This window comes from Grammomys surdaster, unplaced genomic scaffold (genome assembly GCF_004785775.1).
Source record: "Grammomys surdaster isolate TR1022 unplaced genomic scaffold, NIH_TR_1.0 167, whole genome shotgun sequence".
In the NCBI taxonomy this organism is placed as follows: domain Eukaryota; kingdom Metazoa; phylum Chordata; class Mammalia; order Rodentia; family Muridae; genus Grammomys; species Grammomys surdaster.
Genome location: NW_021604615.1, coordinates 5,109,999 through 5,135,302, shown reverse-complemented (window position 1 = coordinate 5,135,302; position 25,304 = coordinate 5,109,999). Strand labels below are relative to the sequence as shown.

General features: G+C 44.6%; 1 protein-coding gene across 1 annotated transcript in view; it reads right to left on the bottom strand.

The window, feature by feature from the left end:
* Positions 1–25,304, bottom strand: part of Myo16 (myosin XVI) — a 356,137-nt gene that overhangs the window by 185,814 nt on the left and 145,019 nt on the right. Inside the window, exons 16-19 of the mRNA XM_028766338.1 lie at positions 13,887–13,998; positions 11,187–11,304; positions 10,367–10,438; positions 7,649–7,790 (exon numbers count right to left, since the gene is read on the bottom strand). Of these exons, the coding sequence (XP_028622171.1) occupies positions 7,649–7,790; positions 10,367–10,438; positions 11,187–11,304; positions 13,887–13,998 (444 nt within the window). The remainder of the gene's footprint in view (positions 1–7,648; positions 7,791–10,366; positions 10,439–11,186; positions 11,305–13,886; positions 13,999–25,304) is intronic.

The window sequence follows — 25,304 nt, the reverse complement described above, 5'->3', positions numbered from 1 at the left end:
TCTCTCTCTCTCTCTCTCTCTCTCTCTCTCTCTCTCTCTCTCTCTCTTGTGTGTATAGCAATAGTAATTAAAGGAGAAGTCATGAATTTGACAGAGCAGAAAAAACAGCGGGAGTTGAGAGAGAAGAGTAGGAATTGACAAAATACAGAACTTTTATATCTTAGTTAAAAAAAAAAAGCTGATTTGGTGACACAGCCTTAACCCTAGCATTTAGAGGCAGAGGAAGATGGATCCCTGTAAATTTGAGACCAATCTGAATCACTTATCCAGTTCTGGGCCAGCTAGGGCTATGGGAGCCTGTCTTAAAAACAAAAGAAACAAAGTCTCATATTAAAAATTAAATATGAATTTAAAACTATACACATCGAAGCAAGGAATGAGATGGTTATCATCATCTCAATAGATTTTAGAAAGTTTACATGAAACATAAGAGCTCCTCAGGAAAGATGAAGTACAGGAACATTAAGCAGACACGTTGCATAAGGGCAGGTCTTAGCCATACTGCCATCGTTTTAGAAACGAGACAAGAAAGACGTTCCATCACACACACTGTCTGACAGCACTGGTCAGTGCGATAAGGCAGTGAGGGAAACAGGAGGGACAGAGGGAGGAAACACCCTCTGATTGTTTATTAGAAGAAGATCAGCCTGGGAAGTTCTCCGTTCGGCATCTCAGTAATCTGAGACGTAGCAGAACAGAGTTCATGGTGGTAACACCAAGTGATGCGAAATGTCCAGAAAAAGAAAACCAGCAAGGGAGCGACACTCAGCGAACTGAGGAGAAAGCAGTGGGCATTGCTGACTGCTTGAAAGAGCACAGACAAATGCTGCAGTGCAGAGGCTTGCCCAAGAGGGACAGGACACCAGTACTCTGGGCAGTATCCTAAGAGAATGTCTCATGAAAATCAAAATTAAAACAGAATGTACAGAAAATTAAAGGTCACTACAACAAGGGAGAAAACTGGAAACCACTAAAAAAAAACCCAACTCATTAAAATATGCTATTGATGTGATTTCAGTCACATTGAAACCCAGGGTGACTGAGCATGAATACTAATAAATAAAGCAGGAATCTTTAAGCACTCGAATCAAATACAAAATTGTTCCATTCTGCCTATACAAAATAATACTGAAAATCTCAGTTTTAGGGAAAACGGAAAACACCCTTGTAACAAGAGAGGACCACCTACGATAAGTCTGAAGCCAGACTAAAGCAGCTGTCACTGTGCATTTGCTGGTGGAGTCCACTGCTCAGTCAGAGAAATGCAGACTCATGCCCTGATCACAGTCCTGCCAGGAAAGCCCAGCCCAGGGGGAAATCCTGAGCGTGCGCCGAAGCCGCACACAAGGATGCAGCTGGCAACGGAGAGAAACGTGGAAAAAGACTTAGCCAGTCACCTGCAGATGAGGTTTTTGCATCCACAGGAATTATCCAGCAAGTAAAAGTGCAACGAGACTGCTCTTGATGGGTCATTGTGGTTAATCTCAAAACCTACATGGTGTTTAAAAACCAGGGGCAGAAAATACGCTTCAGGCTGGTACTTCTGCGTCTCTTTTCTGCTTGTGTTCCTATGCAGTTCTTATGGAAAAGAGGACAGCTGGAGAGCCAAAGGAATGCTGGGAAGGCCTGAGCCAGGTCTATACCCGGAAACAAAAAGGGCCTATGCTTTTAGCTATAAGTGCCTGTCCCTTCTGTCTCATTAAAAATGCAACACCAAGTGTTATTCATGCTAACACTTAATAACATTGTTGCGGCTGCAGGTAAACACCTGCCTTCCATGTTACTTTGTACTTTGTTTGGATTATTCAGTCTTTCCTAGCAAAGAATAAAAGAAGGCAATTGAGGAGGGAGGTGTATCAAAAGCTATTAATTTTAGTAATGATATTAGTCATTAAATGGAGAAAGAAGCGCTGAGGGAGACTACCTCCACTTCCCAGCAAATGCCCAGCCAGCGTTTTATTATTTTTTATGAGGCATTTAAAAATTAATAACATAAATCCATTTATTAAGAATTAAGTGCTTTCAAAAGGATTAACAAAGAATGTATAAACTGTCTCTTTAAAACCCGGTGCTTACTTCTAGATTTTTTTCTGTGTATTTCCTGCAGCCTTTCATCTGTCTTCACGCTTTCCCGGTGGGTAACTTTATAAGTTGGAACTCTTAGAGTTTAAATCTTCTTTGTCTACTCTCCGTAAAGTGGTACGAGGAGAGAGGTCACAGTTTATTGTAAAGTGAGGATTCCCGTCGTGTTCTTAGACACGTCGGCTCTCTACAAGTTACAGTTTCCCGTTGTATTTATTAACCAAGGCTAGGTGGTGTGTCCTTTAGCTATAACGAGTATAAACTATAAACTACAATGAAATGAGAGTTGGAGAGGGGAGGCAAGCGAATGAGTGAAAACCATGAAGTGGTGGTTTGAATGAGGAGAGGCCCATAGGCTCAAGGGTGGTTCTCAGTGGAACTATTCAGGAAAGATCAGAAGGTGTACCCTTGTTGGAGTACGTATGGCCTTGTTGGAGGTGATGTGCTGTTAGAGGTGGGTTTTGAGGTTTTGAAAGCCCATGTCAGTCTCAGTCTGTCTGTCTGTCTGACTGTCTGTCTGTCTCTCTGTCTCTGTCTCTCTGTCTCTCTCTGTCTCTCTCTGTCTCTCTCTCTGTCTCTCTCTGATGTAAACCCTCAGCTACTGCTCCAGCACCATGCCTGCATACCAGCATTCTCCCTCACCACAGTGATCACAGGCTCACCTTCTGAAACTATTGGTAACCTCCCAGTTAGATGCTTTCTCTTATAAGTTGCCTTGGCTATGGTGTCTCTCTATAACAATAGAATGCGGTCAAACATCCATGTCTTCAGATATGTTTAGTGGCCAATAGAGAAACGCCACAAATGTTAGTTCGCCGGGCTTCTTCTCTATCCCGTAATCAACCTCAGCACATAGGGGAAATGAGAAGATGGGGTGGTGACCTGAGGCCTCCTGGAGAAAGCTCTTGTCATTTGACACAGCAAACCTTGAGCTCATCTTCTCTATCCTTGAGTCTCACTGTTTGGCAGAGAAGCACCCGTGACCATCTCTGTGGAGCATATACCACTGATGACCACCAGTGCTGTGGAATACCCTGCTCAAGGCCTGTGCTAGCTAGCATTGTATCACCTTGACAGCTTGCCATTGGAGGAGAAGGAATCTCAACTGAGGAACTGCCTTCATAAGATCAGACTGTAGGCCCACAGTCTCATATGTTTGAATACTTGGCCTCCAGTTGGTAGACTGTTTGGGAAAGATTAGGAGGTATGGCCTTGTTGGAGGAGGTGTGTCACTGGTATTGAATGTTGAGGCTTCAAAAACCTACACCACTCCAATTTAGCACTCTCTGTTTCCTGATTGTGTCTCAAAATGTGAGCTCTCATCTGTGCTGCCTGCCTGATGTCTACCATACTGGCTGTGAATTCACCCTCTAGAACTATAAGTCAGGATAAAGCATTTCTTTTTAGAAGTTGTCCTGGTCATGGAGTCTCATTCTAGCTATAGAAAAGTAACTAAGATACAAATGAACTGGGAGGACATTTTCTATACCTCCAGTGCTCATTCACGTTTGGCTGAATGATTTTAAAACAGAAAAATAAAGGTGAGATCCATCTAAATGGGATCTCCAGGTCTATGTCATCTGTATCAGCTGGAGCCTTATCTTCTGGGCCCAAGGACTTTACATGACATTCCGTGTGTCTTCTGAAGGTGTTCTGGAGTCCCAGGCCTCCTGTCACAAACAAACAGTCCATCGTACACCTGTCTCTCAGGCACTACAGTACAGTTGCCTCCCACTGGACACTGGGAGGGTAGGTGGGCAAGTATATACACATATACTGATATTCTGGTATTTGACAAGAATAGAATTTGGCAAAGAAACAGGCTGAAATTGCCCATGGCTGTTCTTTACTGGGCTCTGTAAGAGCACTGCTGCTCTCTCAGGACAGTGTGGGCTCCGCTTGTCTCAGGAGTTCAGGATCTGGTGGATCAGCCAGATTTTGTGAGCTCTAACACATAAGTTGCTCTTCTGACTCCTTTTGCCTTACGGCAAGGCTGATCCCAAGGCAAGAAGAACAACGGCATCCCTAGAAAGCAGGGTGCCATCAGCAGTGAACGGAGGTGAGGATGACAGAAGGTGAAGCAGGGGTCCACAGGTAGGGTCTGACTCTCTTACGGGAGGCTGGGGGAGCAGGGGATGGTCTTGGAAGCAGACTGTGCTCACACAGCTATGGGTTTTAATAGTGACATCGTCATCTGCTCCTCTCTGGGCCAAGAAATTATAGCATAGAAAAAGCAATGTCCCCAGAAAGGATTAACATCTGAAAACTGTGGTTTTAAAATGTGTTTTTTTTTTAAGAGAAAGACTTTGGGAGGACTGGAGGGAGGCTCCTTATTCACCCCGTTATTGCTCAGTTATTTTATTTTAACAATAAAATATGCGATTTTAGTTTTTAGCTATTTAACAGGACTTTACCCAATAGCCACTTGTGGACACGCACTTTGAGAAAGATAAAGATTTAGGGGAACATAAAGCGTGGTTGTTAGAAGTTCCCAAGTTCTTATTGCTTCTGTTATTGGCTTTCTCTTCCTCAGTGCATCAGGTCACCTTGAACTAAGCCTAATAAACAGCTCCAATGTGCTTCATGTCTGACCTGCCTTAACCACAGCCTAAAGCGTCCTGAGAGAACCACACAGATGTCAAGGTCACAGCAGACAGGAGCCCAGGAAGAGCTCACGTTAATCTTCCAGGCTGGCTTGTCCAGGCAAACACTGAGACAGTCTGTTCCTCTTAATTAACTTGTCATGAACTGTCTCCTGCCTGACACCACAAGGTTTCTTCATAGAAACGTCCTCACAGAATCAAGAAGAGAACATACAATTGTGTTTTCATATTAGACCCATTTTACTTTCAGAAATGAGGTGGTCACTCCCTGAGAAGATATCAGATCTGCCTTGACTTTGCTTGCTCCTTCCCTGGTCCCTCAATGTACAGGTGACGAGCATCCAGTCTCCCGTGAAACGTTCACAATAAAATAGAGTGTGGCAATATCCCACCATTTCCGTGTGCTTGCTAACTTTACCCACTCGGCTTTCAGAGTTGTAAACTTATCATCTTCCACACAATTATAATACTTTAGAATAAACAGGGACTGGTAAATACCAAAAGGTATTGTAAGGCTATGAAAACATTTACAACCTTGGTGAACAAAGAAGCAGACCTTTAGCATATGAATGTTCTGAGAATTTCCAAGAGTTGGAAATACTACAGGTATAAGTTTCCCTTACATTGCTAGGGGATTTAAACCCAACTTTGGTGGCTCTTAAAAAAAAAACAAATAAAGGTAATGATTCCAAGCAGATTCTTTCTCTTAGAGGTGGAGCATATTCCTATAACTCATGATTGATTTCTCATTCTCTATGAATATTTTCCTCACGTAGTCCCTTACAAAGATATTCAAAAGTGAAGGCTGCCTTCCACCTTTCCATTCTGATACACCAGGTGAGATATCCACTGTCATGGAAGCTGAGCTGCCTCTCTTGAACTTATCCAAATGTTTCCAATCATAAAAATTCAAGATACTGCGGGATTCAAATGTCAAGTGGAAATTTTCTAGGAGTCTCCAGGTTTCTGCACTAATTAAACATGAGCTGATCGCTATCCACGTGACCAAGGATGCTACTACTTTTCTACAAGGTTAATTTGGTAAGTTTAGCACATCGGTATTAGCTGTGGATAATTGTCACATTTACAGACTGACATCTTTCTGTCATCAACAGGATGGCTCTAAGAACTGCACGGGGACAGTAGTGTGGTGGGGGCAGTAGTGTGGTACACGTTTGGTGGGTTGTTTGTGAGACTGAAGTGAGGGAAGAATGTTCTCCCCTATGTGGACAGTACCATCCGGTGGACTAGCATTCTGGTCCAAATTAAGAGTAAAAAGGAGAAAAGAAACGTGATCCTGGTACTCCCCTTCCTCTGCTTCCTGGCTCACTGGTTCTCTGGTCTCAGCTGTTCCCACCCTCAGCCTTCTTTGCCATGGCAGACTGTGTCTCTTCCAAACCAGGAACAAAAGGAAACCCTTCCATGGCTCCAGCTGCATATGTAGCAGAGGATGGCCTTATCTGGCATCAATGGGAGGGGAGCCCCTTGGTCCTGTGGAGGCTCTGTGCCCCAGTGTATGGAAATACTAGGGAAGTGAGGCAGGAGTGGGTGGGTGGGTGAGGGAGAAGAAGACCCTCATAGAAGAAGGGTGAGGGTGAGGAGATGAGGTTTGCCGAGGGGAAACTGGGAAGGGGAATAACATTTGAAATGCAAATAAATAAGATAACCAATAAAAAAAGAAAGAAAAGGAAACCCGTTGTAACTTAAGCTCCCTCTCTCAGGTAGGACACAACAGGGAGGGTAAGCATTGGAAAGATGGAGGACCACAGAGCTAGGGCCCTCACATTACACGAGAGAGAGAGAGAGAGAGAGAGAGAGAGAGAGAGAGAGAGAGAGAGAGAGAGAGAGAGAGATTGAGATTCTGCTAAAGCGTGCATGGGCCACCCAACTTCCCAGGAGGTTGAACACATGCGGACATTCGGTGTTGAGTATTGAGATTTTTGCACAGTGCATTTAGAGAACTTTAATATCCCTTAGTTCAAAGCCTGAAATACCTATACTCATCTCAGAACTTTCCCCATTAATTGATGTTAATTTTAATATTTTCCAAGAAATGGCTTAATCCAGGGATTTGGTAAAGAACTCTAGGACAACAGAACAATTCTCAGAGTTTCGTTCAAAGTCAAGCATGCCTGTGAAGACTTCTGAGTGTGGTTTCACTTTCAGATGTCTGTTCAAGGTCGTCACCAGTAACAAAAATAAGAACGGAGGTTCTCATTGACAAAATGCCGTGGGAATCTATAATTTTTAGATGATCAAATAGCCCTGAAAAGCTACTGCTCAGAGATGGTTAAGGGTACAAGCCAAGAGGATTACCACAGAGACCCTTTGTCAAGTAACCTATGAAGTAGGTGAGGAATCTCAAGGCAGAATTACACACATCATCAAACTGGCTCTGAGAGAGATACACGTGGGCTTTCACCAACCTCTGAGCTTCAGATATTCTTAGACTATCTTGTTCCTAGAGTCATGAAATTTCTATTCTTCTCATGCACAAAAGGCCACATCTATACCTTCATTCTGGAGAGAACACATTTGCATATCTATGCGTGAGAGACAGTTTGATTCATCCATCAGTGCTGGTGGGTGGGAAGGTGGGGTGGGGCTTATATTTCTAAAGAATAATTAGTAATTCCTTCCAGGAAGGTTAGCTTGCTAAAATGAAGTATGAATGAAGTCTACCCCTGGGCAATGCTGTAATGCAAAGCGTCTCTCCAAGGTGAGGCTCTGGTATGTGTAACAGAGTGACACTTGGGCCTCCAGTCACAGCACCTGAGATGCATGCAGCTGGATAACCCAGGGCCAGCACCTATAGTCCTGAGTTGTGTGTGACTGAACGAGTAACACTGCAATCAGCATCAACAGCTACTGGGTGCTGTTGGTGTGACAGGGTGACTCGGTGCCCAGACCCCCTGAATTATGTGTCTCATGGTAACAGAGATGTAAGTATCTACTGTTCCTACCTTTTATATTCGTCTTGATTCTGGAGGCAGCAATTCACAGTGTTTATCAGAAAACCAAACAAACGGCTGTACAGGGACTTGGCCAGGAGGTCTCGGTAAAATGCAGCAATCTGCGTGGTGTGTCTGCGTATGATCACTTCTCCTGGAACAGTGAAAGGAAGAGGAGGCATGAGGACAGTGGTCTCCTCATTAGAAGCCCACACAACTGTCTATGTCCCCCTCACGCTCTACGACATCCGTACACATCCAAAACTGTTTAAAATGGCGCCAAAGGGCGGGGCATGTCAGTCATCACCGTCTGAAGTGAGCGCTGGTTGCCTTGACTTCTTATTAAGACTTCTACGCACACCACTGCAGCTCTCTGCAACTGAACCATTTCCTCTCAGTAGGAGAGCTAGCTCAGGATTCTGTGAGTGAGTTTTCTGCTAACAGCTCACTGGCTGGGCACTGGACTGGCCCAGGGCATTTAAACACTTGCCTGTCTGGAACATAATGGTCAAGTCAATCAGAATATGCCTGTGCCTGTGGATCTAGGGGGCAAGACTGGGCCTTCAGGAGGAAGCTCCTGTCATTCTCAAGTGGAGTGATAGGAGTCCCGAGAGAGGACTTCCAGAACGAAAGAACAGTGAAGGGACTCAGGTTAGAGAGTTAGGGTGATCTGGGGTGTGGGCAGATCCAATATAGTACTGCTGGTGGAGACAGTGTGTGAATGCTGCCAGGGTCACAGATTCTCTCCTGTGGCCTTGGCCAGCGGGGCGTGTCCTTAAGTCTCGGGCTGAGCAGGTGGCAGGGATGGGAGAGTCCTCCAGTTGTCTGGAGGGATAGGAAAGAGAGAGGAGCCTCCACAGAGACAAGATAGAACTTCACTATCGTGAAAGAACAAGGTCAAGACCATGGGTGTGGTACAGCCCACTAAGGCAGTGGACAAGTGCAGCCTTCCAGGAGTTGTTACCACCAAAGTTCAGGGTTCTGGTAGTTGAGGAGCTCTGAAGAGTGGGCAACATACTGAGAGGAAGGGAGGGTGGTTGGAGCTGAGGGAACCAGATGGGAAGTGACAAGTGAATTTAACATGCGCACTTGTTGGTTTTGTGTGTCAACTTGACACACGATAGAGTCATCAGAGAAAAGGGAGCCTGGATTGAGGCAATGACTCCATGAGATCCAGCTGTAAGGCATTCGGTCCATTACTGATCAACAGGGGAGGCCAGCCCATTGTGGGTGGTGCTGCCCCCCTGGGCTGGTAGTCCTGGGTTCTATAAGAAAGCAGGCTGAGCAAGCCATGAGAAGGAAGACAGTAAGTAACATCCCTCCATGGCTTCTGCGTCTGCTCCTGCTCCTGGTTCCTAACCCCTTTGAGTTTCTGTCCTAACTTCCTTCAGTGATGGACTATGATCTGGAAATGTAAGCTGAATAAACACCTTTCCTCCCCAACTTGCTTTTGGGTCATGGTGTTTCACTGCAGCAATAGAAACCCTGACGAAGACAACATGTCTTCAGAAAGACACAACAGAGGATCCAGCATCTTGAGAACATCAGGTACTTGATGTGGCTGGGGGCAAAGGTGTGGATGGGGACGTGGCTAAGAAAGACCACGAAAAGGAGCCTGGAAATCTGTCCTGCAGGGAGGAGCTTTCTCTAAGAAAATTGGTGTCTTTGAAAGACTGTTGCCCACAGGTGAGAAGCAGATTTCCGTTTCACTCCTGTGGAAAGAGGGAAAACGAGCAAAGTCCAGAGAAAAACACCAACAGCAGTTGCTGTTGTGGTGATGATTTTGGACAAGAACCAAAGAGGGCAGTGAGGATGGAAGCTCTTTGAAGGGGTCAGAGGGATCTGACCTACTTAGTAGAGAAGGGTGAGGGGTAAGGGGAGCCAGCGGAACCTTGTGAACAGCTGGGTGGATCATAGGAAAACTCAGTACGTTGAGCAGTATGAAAGGGGGCTTCTAAGTGGTAAGAATTCCAAGCATCAGACCCACGAGGCAGCTGGTAAGGTCAGGATAGACTGCTGATGGAGGCTGGCCCTCACATCTGTGAAGAGGAAGGTTGAAGAAAGGCATCGATCCTGAATTTTCAGTGGATAAGTGAAGCACACACAGCAGAGCCAGTCTCCTGTATGCCAAGCTTGCCTCGCACCGGTGGCACAAGGAGTAGGCATACACAGAGGGCTGGAAGCCGCCCTGTGAAGGGTAGACAGCCTCTTTACCAGTGACTTGGCCTCTGTGGTAACTAACTCCTTTTGATCTGACTGCTTTCCTCCCTGAGGAGAGTAATAGTTACGCCCGCCTCCTGGCTATTCTTGAGGTCAAAAATGACAACATTTCCGAGCATTTGGCTCTGTGCCATCCTGTCATAAACACCAAATAAATGACAGCCCCCATTCTGAGAGGGAAAGGCCGAGAGTAGGCTGCCCTACCTCCACGAAGGTCCATGTTTTATGAGAATACATCCTTGTAGTAGTAGATTGATGGTTTTGTTTTTCTGAACTGACATGACAGGTTGATTAGGGAGGGGGCTAGTTACTCACAGTGATCTCCTGGGAGCATGGCAGAGTTCCTATATAGCGACAGGGACCAAACAGGCTCGAAGTACTTTCTTCTGGCACTCAGTCCATGCAAACAGTCTCCCCGTGTGGAGACAGGTAAGGCTGCTTTTAATTTCCCTACTTTAAAGAAGCCCAGGAACTGTACAAAGGTCAAAGTCAGATTGCACAAGGATTTACCTTTAAAATACTGAATATCAGTTGTTAGAGCGGATGCCAGCTCGTCTGTCGACACTTGCAACATGCCTGCCACTGAAAACAAAACAGGCTGTAAATACGAAGGCACCGTGTATTTTGACATGAAGAACACTCTGCTGTATGTTCATTGTGCACAGACTTCATGTAGACACGTTAAAAAGAAGGAAGGTGACTTCTACTCTCTGGGATAAACTCATCTAGAGAAATGCCTTAGTACTCCAGACACTGGTGGGATCTCGTGTCTGTGTGGATTCAGTAAGGACACATTTTTTTCCCCCTTCACCATCCTCATAGATAGGGCTGGATTATTTTTTTCCCAAATTTCTTATTAAAATAACTTTGAAACAGGTGAAAATAGGCCAGTTATTGAAAGCCTGTGGTTTGAGGATATTTTTAAAAACTAGGTGTGACTATGAAGGCAGTATCAAAGAAGCTCTCTTCTTTTGAACATGGCATTTAAAGGGAAATAATTGTGAATTTATAATGTTTAGCTAATGGCTCCTCTCCAAATATCATGTGGACTGTGGTGGGGGGCAAAGAATATTCAGATAATATCACATGAGCTGAAGTATACGCTGACACCCCTATGCTGTTGGTGTGGTGTGCAGAATGAGACCACGAAAGCACATTTGTCAGCCGCCCCCTTTCTAGAAAAGAAAGAGGTTCTCCCCTCCCCCCAGGACTTCAGACCCAGACAAGTGATTGTTGAAGCGAGCCTGATTTTGTGCTGTGTCTCCATCTAGTGGCGGCGCTGCGAAACTGCACCCCAACGACGTTCCAGTTAAGGTGGTGCTCCACTGACCTTGTTCCAGAAGCTGCAGGTCAGAGACAAAGGCCGAGTCAGCTTCCGTCAGCGCGGTGAACTGAATGTCTCCGATGTGTAATATCGCCGAAAGGATAACAAACAGGTTCTCCACCTCCTAAGTGTTTACAGAGAACAGACAGAATAATTCAGACTGGGAGCTCTAAGCGACCCAGAGAACCCTGGGGATGGGCTTGCCACTCTTCAGACCTACAGTGTGAGAGGTTCACGAAACTGCTCAAAATCAAATCTCAACTCAGTGTGAGTTGCCCTAAATTGCTGTTCTGATATGGATCAATGTGTTCTGGATAATCACTATTAAAAAGAAAAACAAAACAAAACCCAACAACAACAAAAATCCTATTATTGATTGTAGCCCAAGCTCTTGACAGGAAGTACACTGTTGTCCCAAGCCGTTCTTGCACGTGGGTGCAGGGAACAAGAGAGGAGGGTCGGGAAGCCTGGAGCTGAGAGAGGAGTAGGACCTGTAGCTGGGAATTGTCATTTTCCTGTCCTTAAAGTGAGCACCTGGAACCCTGATCTCAAGTAATTCCTAGGTGTAACATTCCATGATTATGACAGACAGCAGCATTTCCCACTGGACTCTGCAAGGTGATCACCTCTGGATAGGCAAGGAGGGCCTGGGCTGCTCTTGGGGGTTTTATGAGTCAGTGAGGGAGATGGAGCTTTGGAAGTTCACTACAACCCAGATATAATGCAGTGAAATTGAATCAGAGGAGACCTCCCTGTGGAAGGAGGAGGAGACCTGGAGTCCTGCCTCTGTCTGAAGTGGTGTAGTAGTATCCTCCTGCCTTGTCAGCTTGCCTGCTGCTGCAGACGGAGTGCAGAGATGGAGGCTCCTTGGTGGAACAGTCTCAAAGAACCAAAAGCCCTTGCAGGTTTTGCTCTAAGAACCACAAGCCCTTGCAGGTTTTGCCCTGAAGGTCTTATCTGCCAGAAATATTGTTCTTTGAATTGTCATGACCACCACTCCAAAGTGGAATAATTTTTCTTCTTCACATTCGTTTAAAGGTTTACAATGAAGGGATGGACATCGGGCCATTTGTGTAAATGCACTGCTATCTCAACCAGCTATGCCAGTCAGCCGGTGTGTTTTGCTTGTCCTGCCTTTGAGGATCAATTGTGGAACTTCAAAGATGTTTCCAAGTGGATGATATTTGGTTAAATGGTACCCTGCCCCTGTCTGCATGCCTGTTCCTTACAGTATCTAGGAACTCCAGGTTGGGGAGTGAGGATAAGAAAACAGATACCACAGAAGCCAGTGCTAATACAGAGCCTATCAGTGGGTGGGGCCAGAGAAAGACAGACAGGTAGAAATTGAATAATCGAGCCCAAAAGAACAAGACATCATCAGACTTCCTCTCACTGTGGAACTCAACACTCTGAAAGGTGTGGGGGCTGGTCAAAGTGTCTCAGTGAATCCACTTAGGGTGAGCCATTTGTGGACTACCCTGTGTGCTTCCTCTAGCCCTCATGCCCCAATTGCCCAAGACTGTGAAGAAGCATGACAAACACCCTTCTAAGAAAAGAAACACAGTTTGTACTTCAGATTACATCTGGGATCAAGAGTCACCAGTGATCTCTTGCAAATTGTTCCTGAGGACTTGGCTACTATTTAAAATACTTCCATATCGAGGGAGCGGAGATAACACATCAGGAAAACAGAAATGATGTCTAAGAACATCCTTGGGGGCTTAAGCATTCATGTCTAATTCTCTTGGGACCAGACCTGTTCACAGAAGTAACCTCTAACCATGTGGCTATTTAAATTTAAATTAATATTTTAAGATATTAAAAAGTTACTTTCTTCAGCCTCCTTAGTCACATGTTAAGTGCTCAGTATCCAGAGAAGGCTATGAATCCTAGGCAGCCTGGCTTGATCACCAGCCTCTCTGTTATCTTAGAAATTGCTCTGGCATAGCAGTGGGCTAGAACTCTCTAGTCTGCTAGAGAAGATACTTAAGTAAAGTGATTACATTAGTCTGCAGGGCAATCATTTTAACAGTACAGTTTCTTTAGCCTGGCCAGTTTCCTCATGGTTCAGACAACACAGTTGTTTGGTTTGTTCTAGACATGTACGTGAAAGGGTTTTTCTATTTCTATTGCAAATGGTAGGTCTGGAGAGTTGGCTCAGTGTTTTGGAGTGTGGCTGCTCTTAGAGAGGACCTGGGTTTGATTTCCAGCATCCATAAGGTAGCTTATAAAACATGTAACCCCAGTTCCAAGGGACTCAATACCCTCCTCTGTCATCCATGGGTACTAAATGCAAGCACAACATCCATACATATTAAAGAAAGAAAGAAAGAAAGAGAGAAAGAAAGAAAGAGAGAGAGAGAGAGAGAGAGAGAGAGAAAGAAAGAAAGAAAGAAAGAAAGAAAAAATAAATAAGCAAACAAATGAAATCCTGCCTTGTTACCATATCTAGTATCTCTGCTTTGTTACTGTAGCTAGTATTTCTGCCTTCCCGGTATCTAAGACCCTTTCATCCTGTTTGTCTCCTGCCCAAGCTTGGCAGTCAGTACCAGGAGGCCATATGGAACCTGTTCTCTGCTGAAACATTGTCAGAGCTGGCAACAACCCATGGGCTACACTAAGGTTCAGGAAATGGTTTGGGACAAGTGACTCTATAGACCGGTGGAGGCTGATTTTTCTGTGTGAAGCCCTGATAAGGGGACTCACCAAGGCGCTGAAGCCAATTACATTCAGAGCATGTTTCAGAGCTGCAAGTCTCTCCTTGTTCAGAGAACGCTCTGCTGTGGACACATCTTCCCGAATGCTTTGGCTCACATACCTGTCAGGATAGATACGTGGTATTATGGCTTGGCTTGGAGTCAAATACTGGTGGTAAAAGGTTACCTCATCGATACCTGATCTCTGCCATAGTGGAAATCACCTGGACGGTGTGTCCCCAGGTGTTTACAAAGCTACTGGGGAGCACATGATGTTCCAGGAAAGCAGACAATTATTCTAGTACCAGAATATAATCACACTGAAGACACGGGACTCACCTTATCTGAACCCTTTCTCACCAGGGGAGGCGGTCACCAGCCTGCTATGAACTTCATAAAGGAAGTTAGCAGGTGTAGAAGCAGGCATGGTAAGTCACATTTGCATGAAGGATGCTTAATGTATACTAATGTATTATCCTTGCTTGCCAGTAGCATTTAATTTTAAGGTTGCGGATTGATTCCCTTTGCTTTACAAACATCAAGGCACTGATTACCAAATGCAGGCACACCAAAAAAGCTGAGGACACTAACCACAAAGACAAAGGTCTCCTCCAGGAAACTCATCAGGAACAAGTTAAGTACTCAAGACAGAGACAAGAGGAGACCTGGCCACATTAGTGCACACAGGCAGAGCCAATGACCTGAATGCAGGTGTACAGTGCTTCTAAGTGTGGAGGAAGCAGGTAGGCACCACAAAGGAACGCTGTGGAGGAGCTAGGCTTCCTGAGGAGAATCCATGGCTAAGTAAGAATGGGCCTAGTTTGCAAGTAATGCCCACGTCCCAAGAACTTGTAGCAGCATGTGTGAAGTGACACAAGATTGCTCACACATGGTGTGCACAAGATGCACAGGTGAGCAAAATGGGAACCTAGGGTGAGCAAAACAAAGATTACCATGACAAGAGGGGGAGCTAGGGCTCATGTACAGCAAGAGGAGAGAACCCCTTGGGGCTTGAAGCAGAAGAGGGGTGTTCATGAGACGAAGTGACTGAAGGAGGAGTGTACTAGCTGGTTTTGCATGTCAACTTGACACAAGCTGGAGTTATCACAAAGGAGCCTCCCTTGAGGAAATGCCTCCATGACATCCAGCTGTAAGGCATTTTCTCAATTAGTGATCGAGAATGGGAGGACCAATTGTGCGTGGTGCCATCCCTGGGCTGGTAGTCCTGGGTTCTATAAGAAAGCAGGCTGAGCAAGCCAGGGGAAGCAAGCCAGTAAGCAGCACCCTCCATGGCCTCTGCATCAGCTCCTGCTTCCTGACCTGCTTGAGTTCCAGTCCTGACTTCCTTTGATGAACAGCAATGTGGACGTGTAAGCTGAATAAACCCTTTCCTCCTCAACTTGCTTCTTGGTCATGATGTTTGTGCAGGAATAGAAACCTTAAGACAAGGAGGAAGTCTAGGTATAGATAGAAATCAGGTTAAGGCTGGGCAGAGAAGGGGCAGGCAGAGAGGGTAGACTGGGCTGGGCTGAGCAGGGAAGGGGCTGGGCTGAGAGGAAGCAGTTAGGATGATTTGTACCTGGTGTCAGTGACTTTCGGGTGATGGATCTGGTCCATCCACTGGGGATCATTATCAAGGGGGTATCTTTGGGGAAAAAAGCTCCATGTTTGTGTCAATCACGATAAATTTAAAACAAACTATTAAGTTTTAGTCCACAGCCAGAGAACTAACAGCTATAAGAATCTGGAACTTGGTTATCCTCAATAGAAGAAGATGCATCCAATCTTACCACAGCTTGATATACCAAGACTGATGATATCTATGGGAAGCTTCTCCTGTTTTGAGGAAAAGGGAAGTGTGGTGGATGTGGGGGTGTACTGAGAGGAGAGTGGAAGCTGCACTGGGGATGTGAAGTAAATAAATAACTTAAGAAAACATAATTCAAAACAAGTATACGGGACTCAAAAACGACTAGAAAAGAAAACACCATGCCTTCTCTGTGCAGAACCCTGAAGTCACTTGAGTGAATGAGCTCACAACAGAGGTGACTGTAAACGTACGAGGCCGTCTTTTCTCTACAGACTTTACACACGAGAGGAAGTATAAAATTATAAAAGAGTAAAGGTGGGTAACTGAGAGGATAAGCTCAGTGTGCATCGTATACATGCATGAAGATGACAGATGGGGACATGAGAAGGAGATGGGGGGATGGGATAGGTAGAAGATAGACTGAGATAGATAGATGGATAGATAGATAGATAGATAGATAGATAGATAGATAGATAGATAGATACATACATACATACATACATACATACTAGATGATAGATACATAGATAATAGATGATAGATAAGTAGATATAGATAGATGACAGATAATAGATAGATGATAGATTGATAATAGATGATAGACAGATGATAGATACATACATAGATAATAGATGATGGGTGGAAAGATAGATGGATGGATGAATGGATGGATGGATAGATAGACAGATAGACAGACAGACAGATAGATGGTAAGTGGATGGCAGACTGACAGATGATGATGATAAGTGACAGGAGGATTCTGGGTTGCACTATACAGCTGTTACGAAGTGACTCTGGACAACTTAATGACACTCTGCCTTAAAATAAAAAGAAAAATGAAGAAAAGGTCTAGGCTGCAGGTTAGTGACGGAACATTCACCTTGTGCATACAGATTGTGGGGTCAGCACCCGGTTAATAAAAAGATAAGTAAACAACAAACATCAGAGTGTGGTAGCACACACTTAGAATCCCAGTACTTTGGGACTGAGGCAGAACATTCAGGACTTCCAGTCTAGCCTGGGGTAACTAAGGAGTGAGACGCTAGCCTGGACTACATGAGATCCTGTCTCAAGAAATCAGTCAGCCAAATGAACATGAGTATAACATTTCTATCCAAAATGAAAGAACCCCTGGCATTGCTGGAGTATCCAGAATGACAGCCAAGAGAGGTATTTCATAATTCCCAGCCGACTGTGCCTCATCACAAGGTAGCTGGTGATAAAAAAAATTACATGTTTATATTTTATTTATTAAAGGTAGTCATTTTCCTATTGGCATCTCTCATCATGAGACCACATGCGAAGGCACAGAAATATTGAAAAGTATGTCTGGGGAAGTATCAACACTGAGCATCTCTGAGACTTGACCGTAAGGAGCAATAATCCCCCTTTACTCTCTCAATGTGGATCAAGCATTTGAGGAACTGCGCTCAACAGAAAGCTCCCAGTTCTTCCTGACTGTGGTAGGCGGGGGAAGGGGGACATCTGTCAGCATGTCAACCACTGACAACACCCTGACAACAGTCAACAACGGATCCGCACGCAGTAGGGACTCCCTGAGACCTTCTTGCGACCTGGAGTATCTTCTGCCACAGTTTCACCTTTCCCTCAAATGGAAGGGAGAGGGGGCAAGCACGGCTTTTAAATAGCTATTTTCCCCAGACGGGATCGTGTGTGCCACATGACAGTGGCCTCTGCAGATTTTGATACCTTTAAAAGGATGACTTAGGTTCAGGCTTGGACTTCTCTGTCGTTTACCTCAGCGCTTGACAGACTTCATCTATCTCCCTCCCCCGACGCATCACGACAGCTCCATGCACCTTCAGTAAACAGGTCTGGATCAGACTAGTGGTATCTAGCTTATCTCACTCATCAATGGTGTCACAGTCCCCAGAGCTTCCACTCAGGCTTCAGTGTCTTCTGTATCACCCACGAATGACAACCACACTCCTATGGCAGGAACAGTCTACACTGTCATCTCCTTTTTAATTCACATATTACAAGGTGCAGAGCCACTCAGTGTCCACATCAGGATATTATAGCCCCTTGCTGAAAGCCTTTATGTTTCAAGACTGGCAGGTTAGGAGAACATTCTAGGTGCTACTTTTCCCACAGGGCTGGAGAATGTAATTTAAAGGCTACATGCTCCTTTGTAATTTGGGCTACACCTTCTGCTGGAAGCCTATATACTTATTATGTAGATTTATAGTATGTAGAATATAAAGACATAGAAGAAGGAAGCTTTTGCTCTTTGTCTGCTTCTGACTAGTGGTCTTTGCCTTGTGATTATATCCATCCATTCACTGGCTCTGGAACCTTCACTGGCACTGGAACCTTCACTGGCACTGGAACCTTCACTGGCACTGGAACCTTCACTGGCACTGGAACCTTCACTGGCACTGGAACCTTCACTGGCACTGGAACCTTCACTGGGATTCCAGCACATACGGAAGACCAGCTGAACTATCAAGTCCTGTGGACTGAACAACTACTAGATTCTTGGACGTTCTGCTCACACCCAGCTATTGTTGAATTATCTGGACCACAGCTGCTAAGCTATTCAAAACAAAACCCCATACACACACACACACACACACTATTATTATTTAATTGTATATTATATAATTATATATACTAAATTAAGAATTATATGTGTTGTATTTGTTACATATACTTATATATCATATATAAGTTACATAATTAAATATGTAATATATTTTATGTATGTATAACACATATTTATGTATGGTTACATATTACACAATTAATATCTAATATTACTACAGGCTGTATCCATCCAGAAATAAAGGAACAGAGCTTTTTCTAGTTAATATCAAGTCATCCCCTTCTGGCAGAAGGCTCTGTCTGTGAGAAGAGATGGGTGCCTGTATACACCAGGAAACTGCAGCAAGAGGGGATGGAGGCAGAGCCTTCCTAGGGAAACTTGCTTGCCAAAAGAATTACTAAAGACAAACACCATTTTATTTTCTTTTAATTAAAAATTTCATACTTTACATCCTCTCTGCTACTCTCTCTCCCTTTGCCCCCAACACCTATCCCTCCAGACTTCATTCTCCCCCTCCCTGCCTCCTCTCCTAATTCCCTTGTATTAACCCATTGAATTTGATTAGTTCTGCCCATGTGCACATGAGTGCGGGGTCATCCCCTGGGACATGGGTGTCATAAGCATACAGATTCTTACCCACACATGCTTCCGTTCATGATCCTAACACACCTACCCACATCTTTGCTGTGACCCTATCTATGAAGAGAGATAGAAGGGAAGCGATTTAGCTTGGGACTTCCTGTTCCGTTAATGCATTCTGGCTTTTTTTTCTCTCAGTGTTTTAATCAAATATGCTTGCTTGATTTCCTCATGTGATTATTTGTGAGCTACGTATTTTCAACACAAACACATTCTTTCTACAAGTGCATTCACGTGTCATGTTACGATGAAATACATGTACACTTTTGAAATAAAACCAGTGCCAAGGAAGTCTAAACCAAAACTCACTGAGGGGACTACAAGCCCCAGGATGAAGATAATTACATATTGTTTTCTTTGTTTTAAGATCTTTTGGACCATTCACAAAATGCCTTCATAAAATGATGAAAGATTCCCCAATAACAAATAACACTCCCATTAATTTTCTCTGGACATAGAGTGAACTTTCAGGTGAGAAGGACTTCTACCTTAGGACAGACTGGAGAAGAGGAGAGGGGAAGGAAAGAGAGGGGAGGGGAGGGGATAGGGAGGGGAGGGGATGGGAAGGGGAGGGGAAGGAAGCATGGCAACATACATTTAGAATTACAGATTATATGAGAGTATCAGGTCACTCTTCTTTAGGAAGTTATTTGATAATCTTCTTGGTCAATCACAGACATTAAAATGTTAACAAAATGACAAATGAAAATTGTGATTTATCTCAGATGCACATTAAATGTCACGATTATCTTCAGTCTTCAAGTGTGAAACATCAAATGTTTCCTTAGAGATAAACTTCAGTAGATTCTCGGTCCTCTGGACTCCAGGACATCTCCACAGTCCCATAGTGCCTTTTCGTCTCATCTTCTTACTTATCTCATCATGAACCAACGAAAGCAACGAACCAATGATGCTTTACACACCAGCAAACATCGATTTTCATGAAGACAACAACTCACAGTCACAAATGAACAACAAAGTCCAGTTTTCCTACTGCCTTGAACTTCCTTCACAACTCCAACTTTTCTCCTTATGAGAAATCTTCTTTCTCACATGAAATCTCCACTCTGTGTCCTCAACCACACATTTGACTGTGTAAGACAACATCTACTTCAAGAAACCAGGCAGTGCAAAGCATTCGGAATCCCGATGATGAGCAGTGGGAGTGGAGGGGCAAAGACTCAGTAAATAAAGCATTTGCTAGTCAATCATGTGGAGCTGAGTTAGGATTGGCTGTGCCCAAAGAAAGCCCAGATGTGGAATCATGTACCTGTAATCCTAGTACCAGGGAGAGAAAGCTAGGAGGACCCCTGTACCTCACAATATGGACAATGGCTAAGCTCCAGCTTCAAGGAGACTCTGACTCAATAAAAGGGCTAGGAGCAATAAAAGAAGATATTTGACATAGACTTTGGCTTCTATACGTGTGTGCACACATATTTGAACATGTATACAGGTTTATGCCAACCACAGCACACATACAACACATGCACACAACACATACATACAACACACACAACACAAGCACACAACACACACAAACAACACATACAACATATGCACACAACAAACACAACACATGCACACAACCCACACAAAACACATGAACACAACACATACACATGTACACAACACACATACAACACACACACACAATGCTGCTGATGCTGTGTTAATATCATCACTGACTGTTTCATCTCGTGATGAACCAGATCAGAATTCTAAGGCTTAATGATGGGCGGTGGTGTCATTTCTCATTTAATGCACACTACCCAGATCCACGCCACCCTGACAGGCTTGTACTCAACAGCTGTCAAAGGTGCCGTTTAACCCAGGACCATCAGCTCCTTCTAGAAGCACAGTGTTTTCAATGGCTGCCGTGCACCACATCGCTTGTCTTTGCATCTGAACGTCTATCTCCACAGCCCCCCATGCTGTGAACGGGCATGCGATCACTTCATATGAGTACTCATCAAGTTATTCACTCAACCTAGAGATACTGAATGTTGATCAGCCAAGCTTCCTATGCCAGTGAACCATGAGCAAAGCGGGGTGTCCTACCCCATCACTGAATAACATGGAGACTTTAAAACAAAAAGAGGGTGATCTTTCTAGGATACAGGTAAGGATCATAGTCTGTGGTTTCTCAAGGGAGTAGGAGGAGATCTGCATAGAAAAGCCAAAAACTGAAAGGTCATAGGGGACACCATCCCCTGTCTTTGATACACGCTGGTGATTAAGATTGATAAAGCGACAGTTAAGATAACAGAAATTATTTCTGTATGGTCCAAGAGCTATGACTCCTGGGACCCAGAGGAGAGTGAGGTGCATAACTGCCATATATAGCAATCAGGTCATCAGGAAAGGAGAGCCAAGACAGAAGCCTTGAGACAGGTACAGAATACATATAGTTACGTACTATGGAGATGCATTATGTGTTAGAAAGCAGAGATTATCAAAGTCTGAGAGAGCACACCAATGTTTAAAGTGTTTCTTGGTTTGTTTAGACTCTGATATGCTGAGACATGTTCAGATGACACCAGCTTAAGCCAAAAGCTAAGTGCATTTCAGTCGGGATTCGTTAGACACTCTCGGGTCTGCAAATGCATTGTCTCACTGTCACGTTCCCTAAAGGCTTTGCAAGCCCAGGGATTCTTCAACACTGGGGGAAAAAAATCCCCTGTTTACAGGAAGTGAACTTAGAGTCATGCAAGTGCTTTGAGTGAATGTATTCTTTGTTATAATTGTATTACACAAGCCAGAGTAAAAATAGCCAGATAATAGAGTTACCACTTGAAACAATAAATAGAAGATTGAAAAACGCATCTCTAATCAAAAGAGTTCATTGGTTCACCTGCTGAGCAGGCTGGGGAAGGCAGGCCTGGGGTCCCACAGGCTCTGTGTAAGTGTTGGGCTGCGTTTACTACAAATTCACAATGGGGTATATCTGTGCCAAGGAATCCACAAAAATAGCTTATTGTTTGAATGCAAAACTAAACCAGCTTCTACGTATTTAATAAAATTCAGTCAATTGAGCAAAATAAAATCAGTTGGCTTTGAATTAAAGAGGATATATTTGCTGTAACCAAAGTAACACCATATGGCATGTAAATTTCAAGATAATTTGAACTTCATAGTTATCATAGCACCAGCCAGAGGATGCATCTCTCAACTGAATCCATGCCTGGAGAAGACTCCACAGGGAACAGCCGAGGAGGTGTGTGTCTCTTTCCGGGTTCTGGCTGTGTCTTTTCATGGTGTTTGGGCACATCAAAAGGACATGTTCTTCAGAGGGGCAGGGACAGGATCAGGAACCAGAGAGAGGGCTGACTGTCACTGTGAGTCCATCCCAGGCCTCGCCTCCCACCACTGAGCACGATCTTGGCTATCAAACTTCCTTTTACTCAAAGGACTTAGATTCTATAGGCTCCACCCCATCATTCAACCAGGGCAGGCCTTGTCAGCTCCTTTCTCCCTAGGAGGCAGAATCACCAAGCCCTGTGCAATTAAATCACAGAACTTGGTGTGGGGGAGCTCACATTGAGTAGAATATCCCACAGATAGGCCCTCTTAGGAAGAGTGAGTAGAAAGAGCCGTCTCTGAAGCATTCTCTGAAACATGGGCTAAGATTGCTGAACACATTCTGAGACATGGAGCTCAACTGAAGACTTCTCGGTGAGACTGGAGTCCTGTACGTCCATGCCTCAGTCACCCAGCACCTTGCATGACGTCTGTAGTGCTCAACTCAAGGGAGACAGAAGATGTATCCCTTATTTCAGAAAAGAGGGAGATGTCCAGGGGTTATGGAAACAGAAGTCAAAAGCTTGTTGTAGCCACATTGCCTCTCTCAGCTCAGAGGGTGAGTTTCTTATTCTGTTTCTTATTCCCGTGTGATAATCTGTATTTAATGAGCACTGAAGCTTCCTAGTTACCTTCTCTTTCAATGGCAACCTTCACATCCCAGTCACCCAATGCCTTCTCTGATGTTCGCAGTGGTCACACTCTGTTGTTAACTGACCGAGTTCAAGCTCACATGAAGGCTCCAGTTTCATGGCAAGAGTTTACAGGGAAAACAGGAACATTCTTTTACTGAGCTGACAAGAGACAACTAGGAGAACACCTCAAGGGGCTGAGGGAACGATTGAGAAAAGTAGACAGGCGTGGGGCATGCTGCTCTGTTTACCACAGAGTGTTTGAACAGGTGAGTCTTCACAGTGTGTTTGGGACAAAGCAGTCTGTCCTGGGTGTGACACACAGATGTTATACAAATCACACATGGGATGGGTCACCTAGGGCAGGTGACTGAACTGTGGGCGGTGCCACCCAAGGACTTCTGTAGACACTGTAAGCATGTTATTTCTCATGAACATGCCAGGTTGGTTTATTTACAAGCCATTTCCAGTGATGTCTCATAAATGCATAGAGACACGCTAGAATTTAGCAAGTATGCTGCTGGGGTGAAGTTTACTGAGGTCTACTTCTTGGGCTAATACAGGACACTCACTTGAGGCACACCTTCTTTTTAGGCAGTAATGACCAAGCACATCCAGAGACTCACAGACATTCCATCAGAATTACTAGGCAGCCCAGACCAGTTAAAACAATCCAAGAGCATTACCCACTTAGAATGTATAATTAGGAAAATAATATATTCATCTCTTTAACTGGGAAGGGCATTACCCAAGAATGCCTTGTTAGTCTAACCCTGAGACACTGTGGACCAGCTCACCTGAAACCATGGCCTTTAGAGAGGCAACAGACATCTGTGGGGGGAGGGGGAACCACTTAGTGGCACTGGTTCCTTAGTGTGCAAGGGATCGCCTTCTTATTCGTCTTCTTTTATCCAGAGGTTCTATTTCAAATGGCCATGTTACCACTAGCCTTGTTAACGGCCAAGGTGCTGGACCTCAGTGCTGTGTAAAACATCTGCCTGTGGTATCCTCCTCTGAGATACTCGTCTGAGGTAGATCCTGAAGGCTAGGTCAACATCTGCCCCAGAGGAGTCGAAATGACAGCTGGCCCTCCCTGTCTCTAGGTATTGAAACTTAAGTGTCTTGCTAGGGATTCTAAACTGAGAGTTGACATACAATTGTCTGGAGGACTGACCAACAAATGGAAAACTTCTCTGGGACAGGTCACCCTTGACACAGGCCACACAGGTCCCCAGCTAAGAACTTAGAAACATCACGTGTCCTGGCTTTCTGTATGTTGCTGTGATAAAAGTGTCCCAATCTAAAGCAACTTAGGGAAGAAAGTATCGGCTCCCGATTCCATGTTGCTATCCATCATTGAGGGGGAAATAAAGGCAGGAACTTGAAGCAGTTAGTCTCATCACACACACACACACACACACACACACACACACACACACACACACAGTCTTGAGCAGAGGGAAATGAACACAGGTGTGTTAGTGCATAGCTCACACTCCACACTTATACAGTCCATGATCCCCTGCTTAGGGAATGGTGCTCCCCAGAGTGGTCTGCGTCTTCCAACATCAATTGACACAATCACTATAATGCCACACAGATATGCCTGCAGGGCAACCTAATCTAATTTCCCACGGAGACTTTCCTTCCAGATGATTCTAAATTGTGGCAAGTTGATCATGAAGACCAACCACCGCACCATGCCACACCCTAAGTTACAGGTTGCAGAACAACCTCTTTGGGCAACTAGTGGGAGAGGTACCAAGCAATTACAAGAAGCACTCAAAACTTCACATAAGATGACAGGCCACAGACCATACAAGAAGCATGTTTAAGACACCCGAAGAAATAAAATGGATTGGAGATGTGAGGAAAGAAACAAGAAGCAATATTTGAAGGGGAAAAAAACCAGATTTTAAAAAGAGCAAAACAAAACTCTCAGAAGTAGAAACTATGTCACAGAAATGAATATTCAGAACATGAATTAAGCACGTACACAGGAAGGGATGAGACACAGGTACCATGGAAATTACCCAGAAGAGAGTGCGGGTGAGACAGAGGTGAAAACATCAAAGATACTCTGAGGAAAAAAAACAGAGAACGCAGAGAATGAGAAATATGACGTCTTCTTGAAGACGCTATTGATGAGGGAGGAAGAAGCAGAGAGAAGCCCAAGACCCCTTATCTTTCAGATCTGGTTAAATGGAGTTCGATTGAGGAGATGCTGACCAGCTGCCTCAAATGGCATCTGCTTTTAAAACACCATGACCCCGTGGTAAGCTAGACATGATGTATCCTTCTAGATGACAGAAGATTTCAGCTCACAGAGCTGGGTCCAGGTTCTGACCATGAAGGATGCTGAGAGGAGTCATGCAGACCACTCGTGCTCACAGTGCGTGCCATGAACTGCTCATTGAACCTGTGTGTTCAGAAGTTGGAGGGGCAGCCTGTGACAGGCCAGGGGTGGCCACAGAGAGCAGT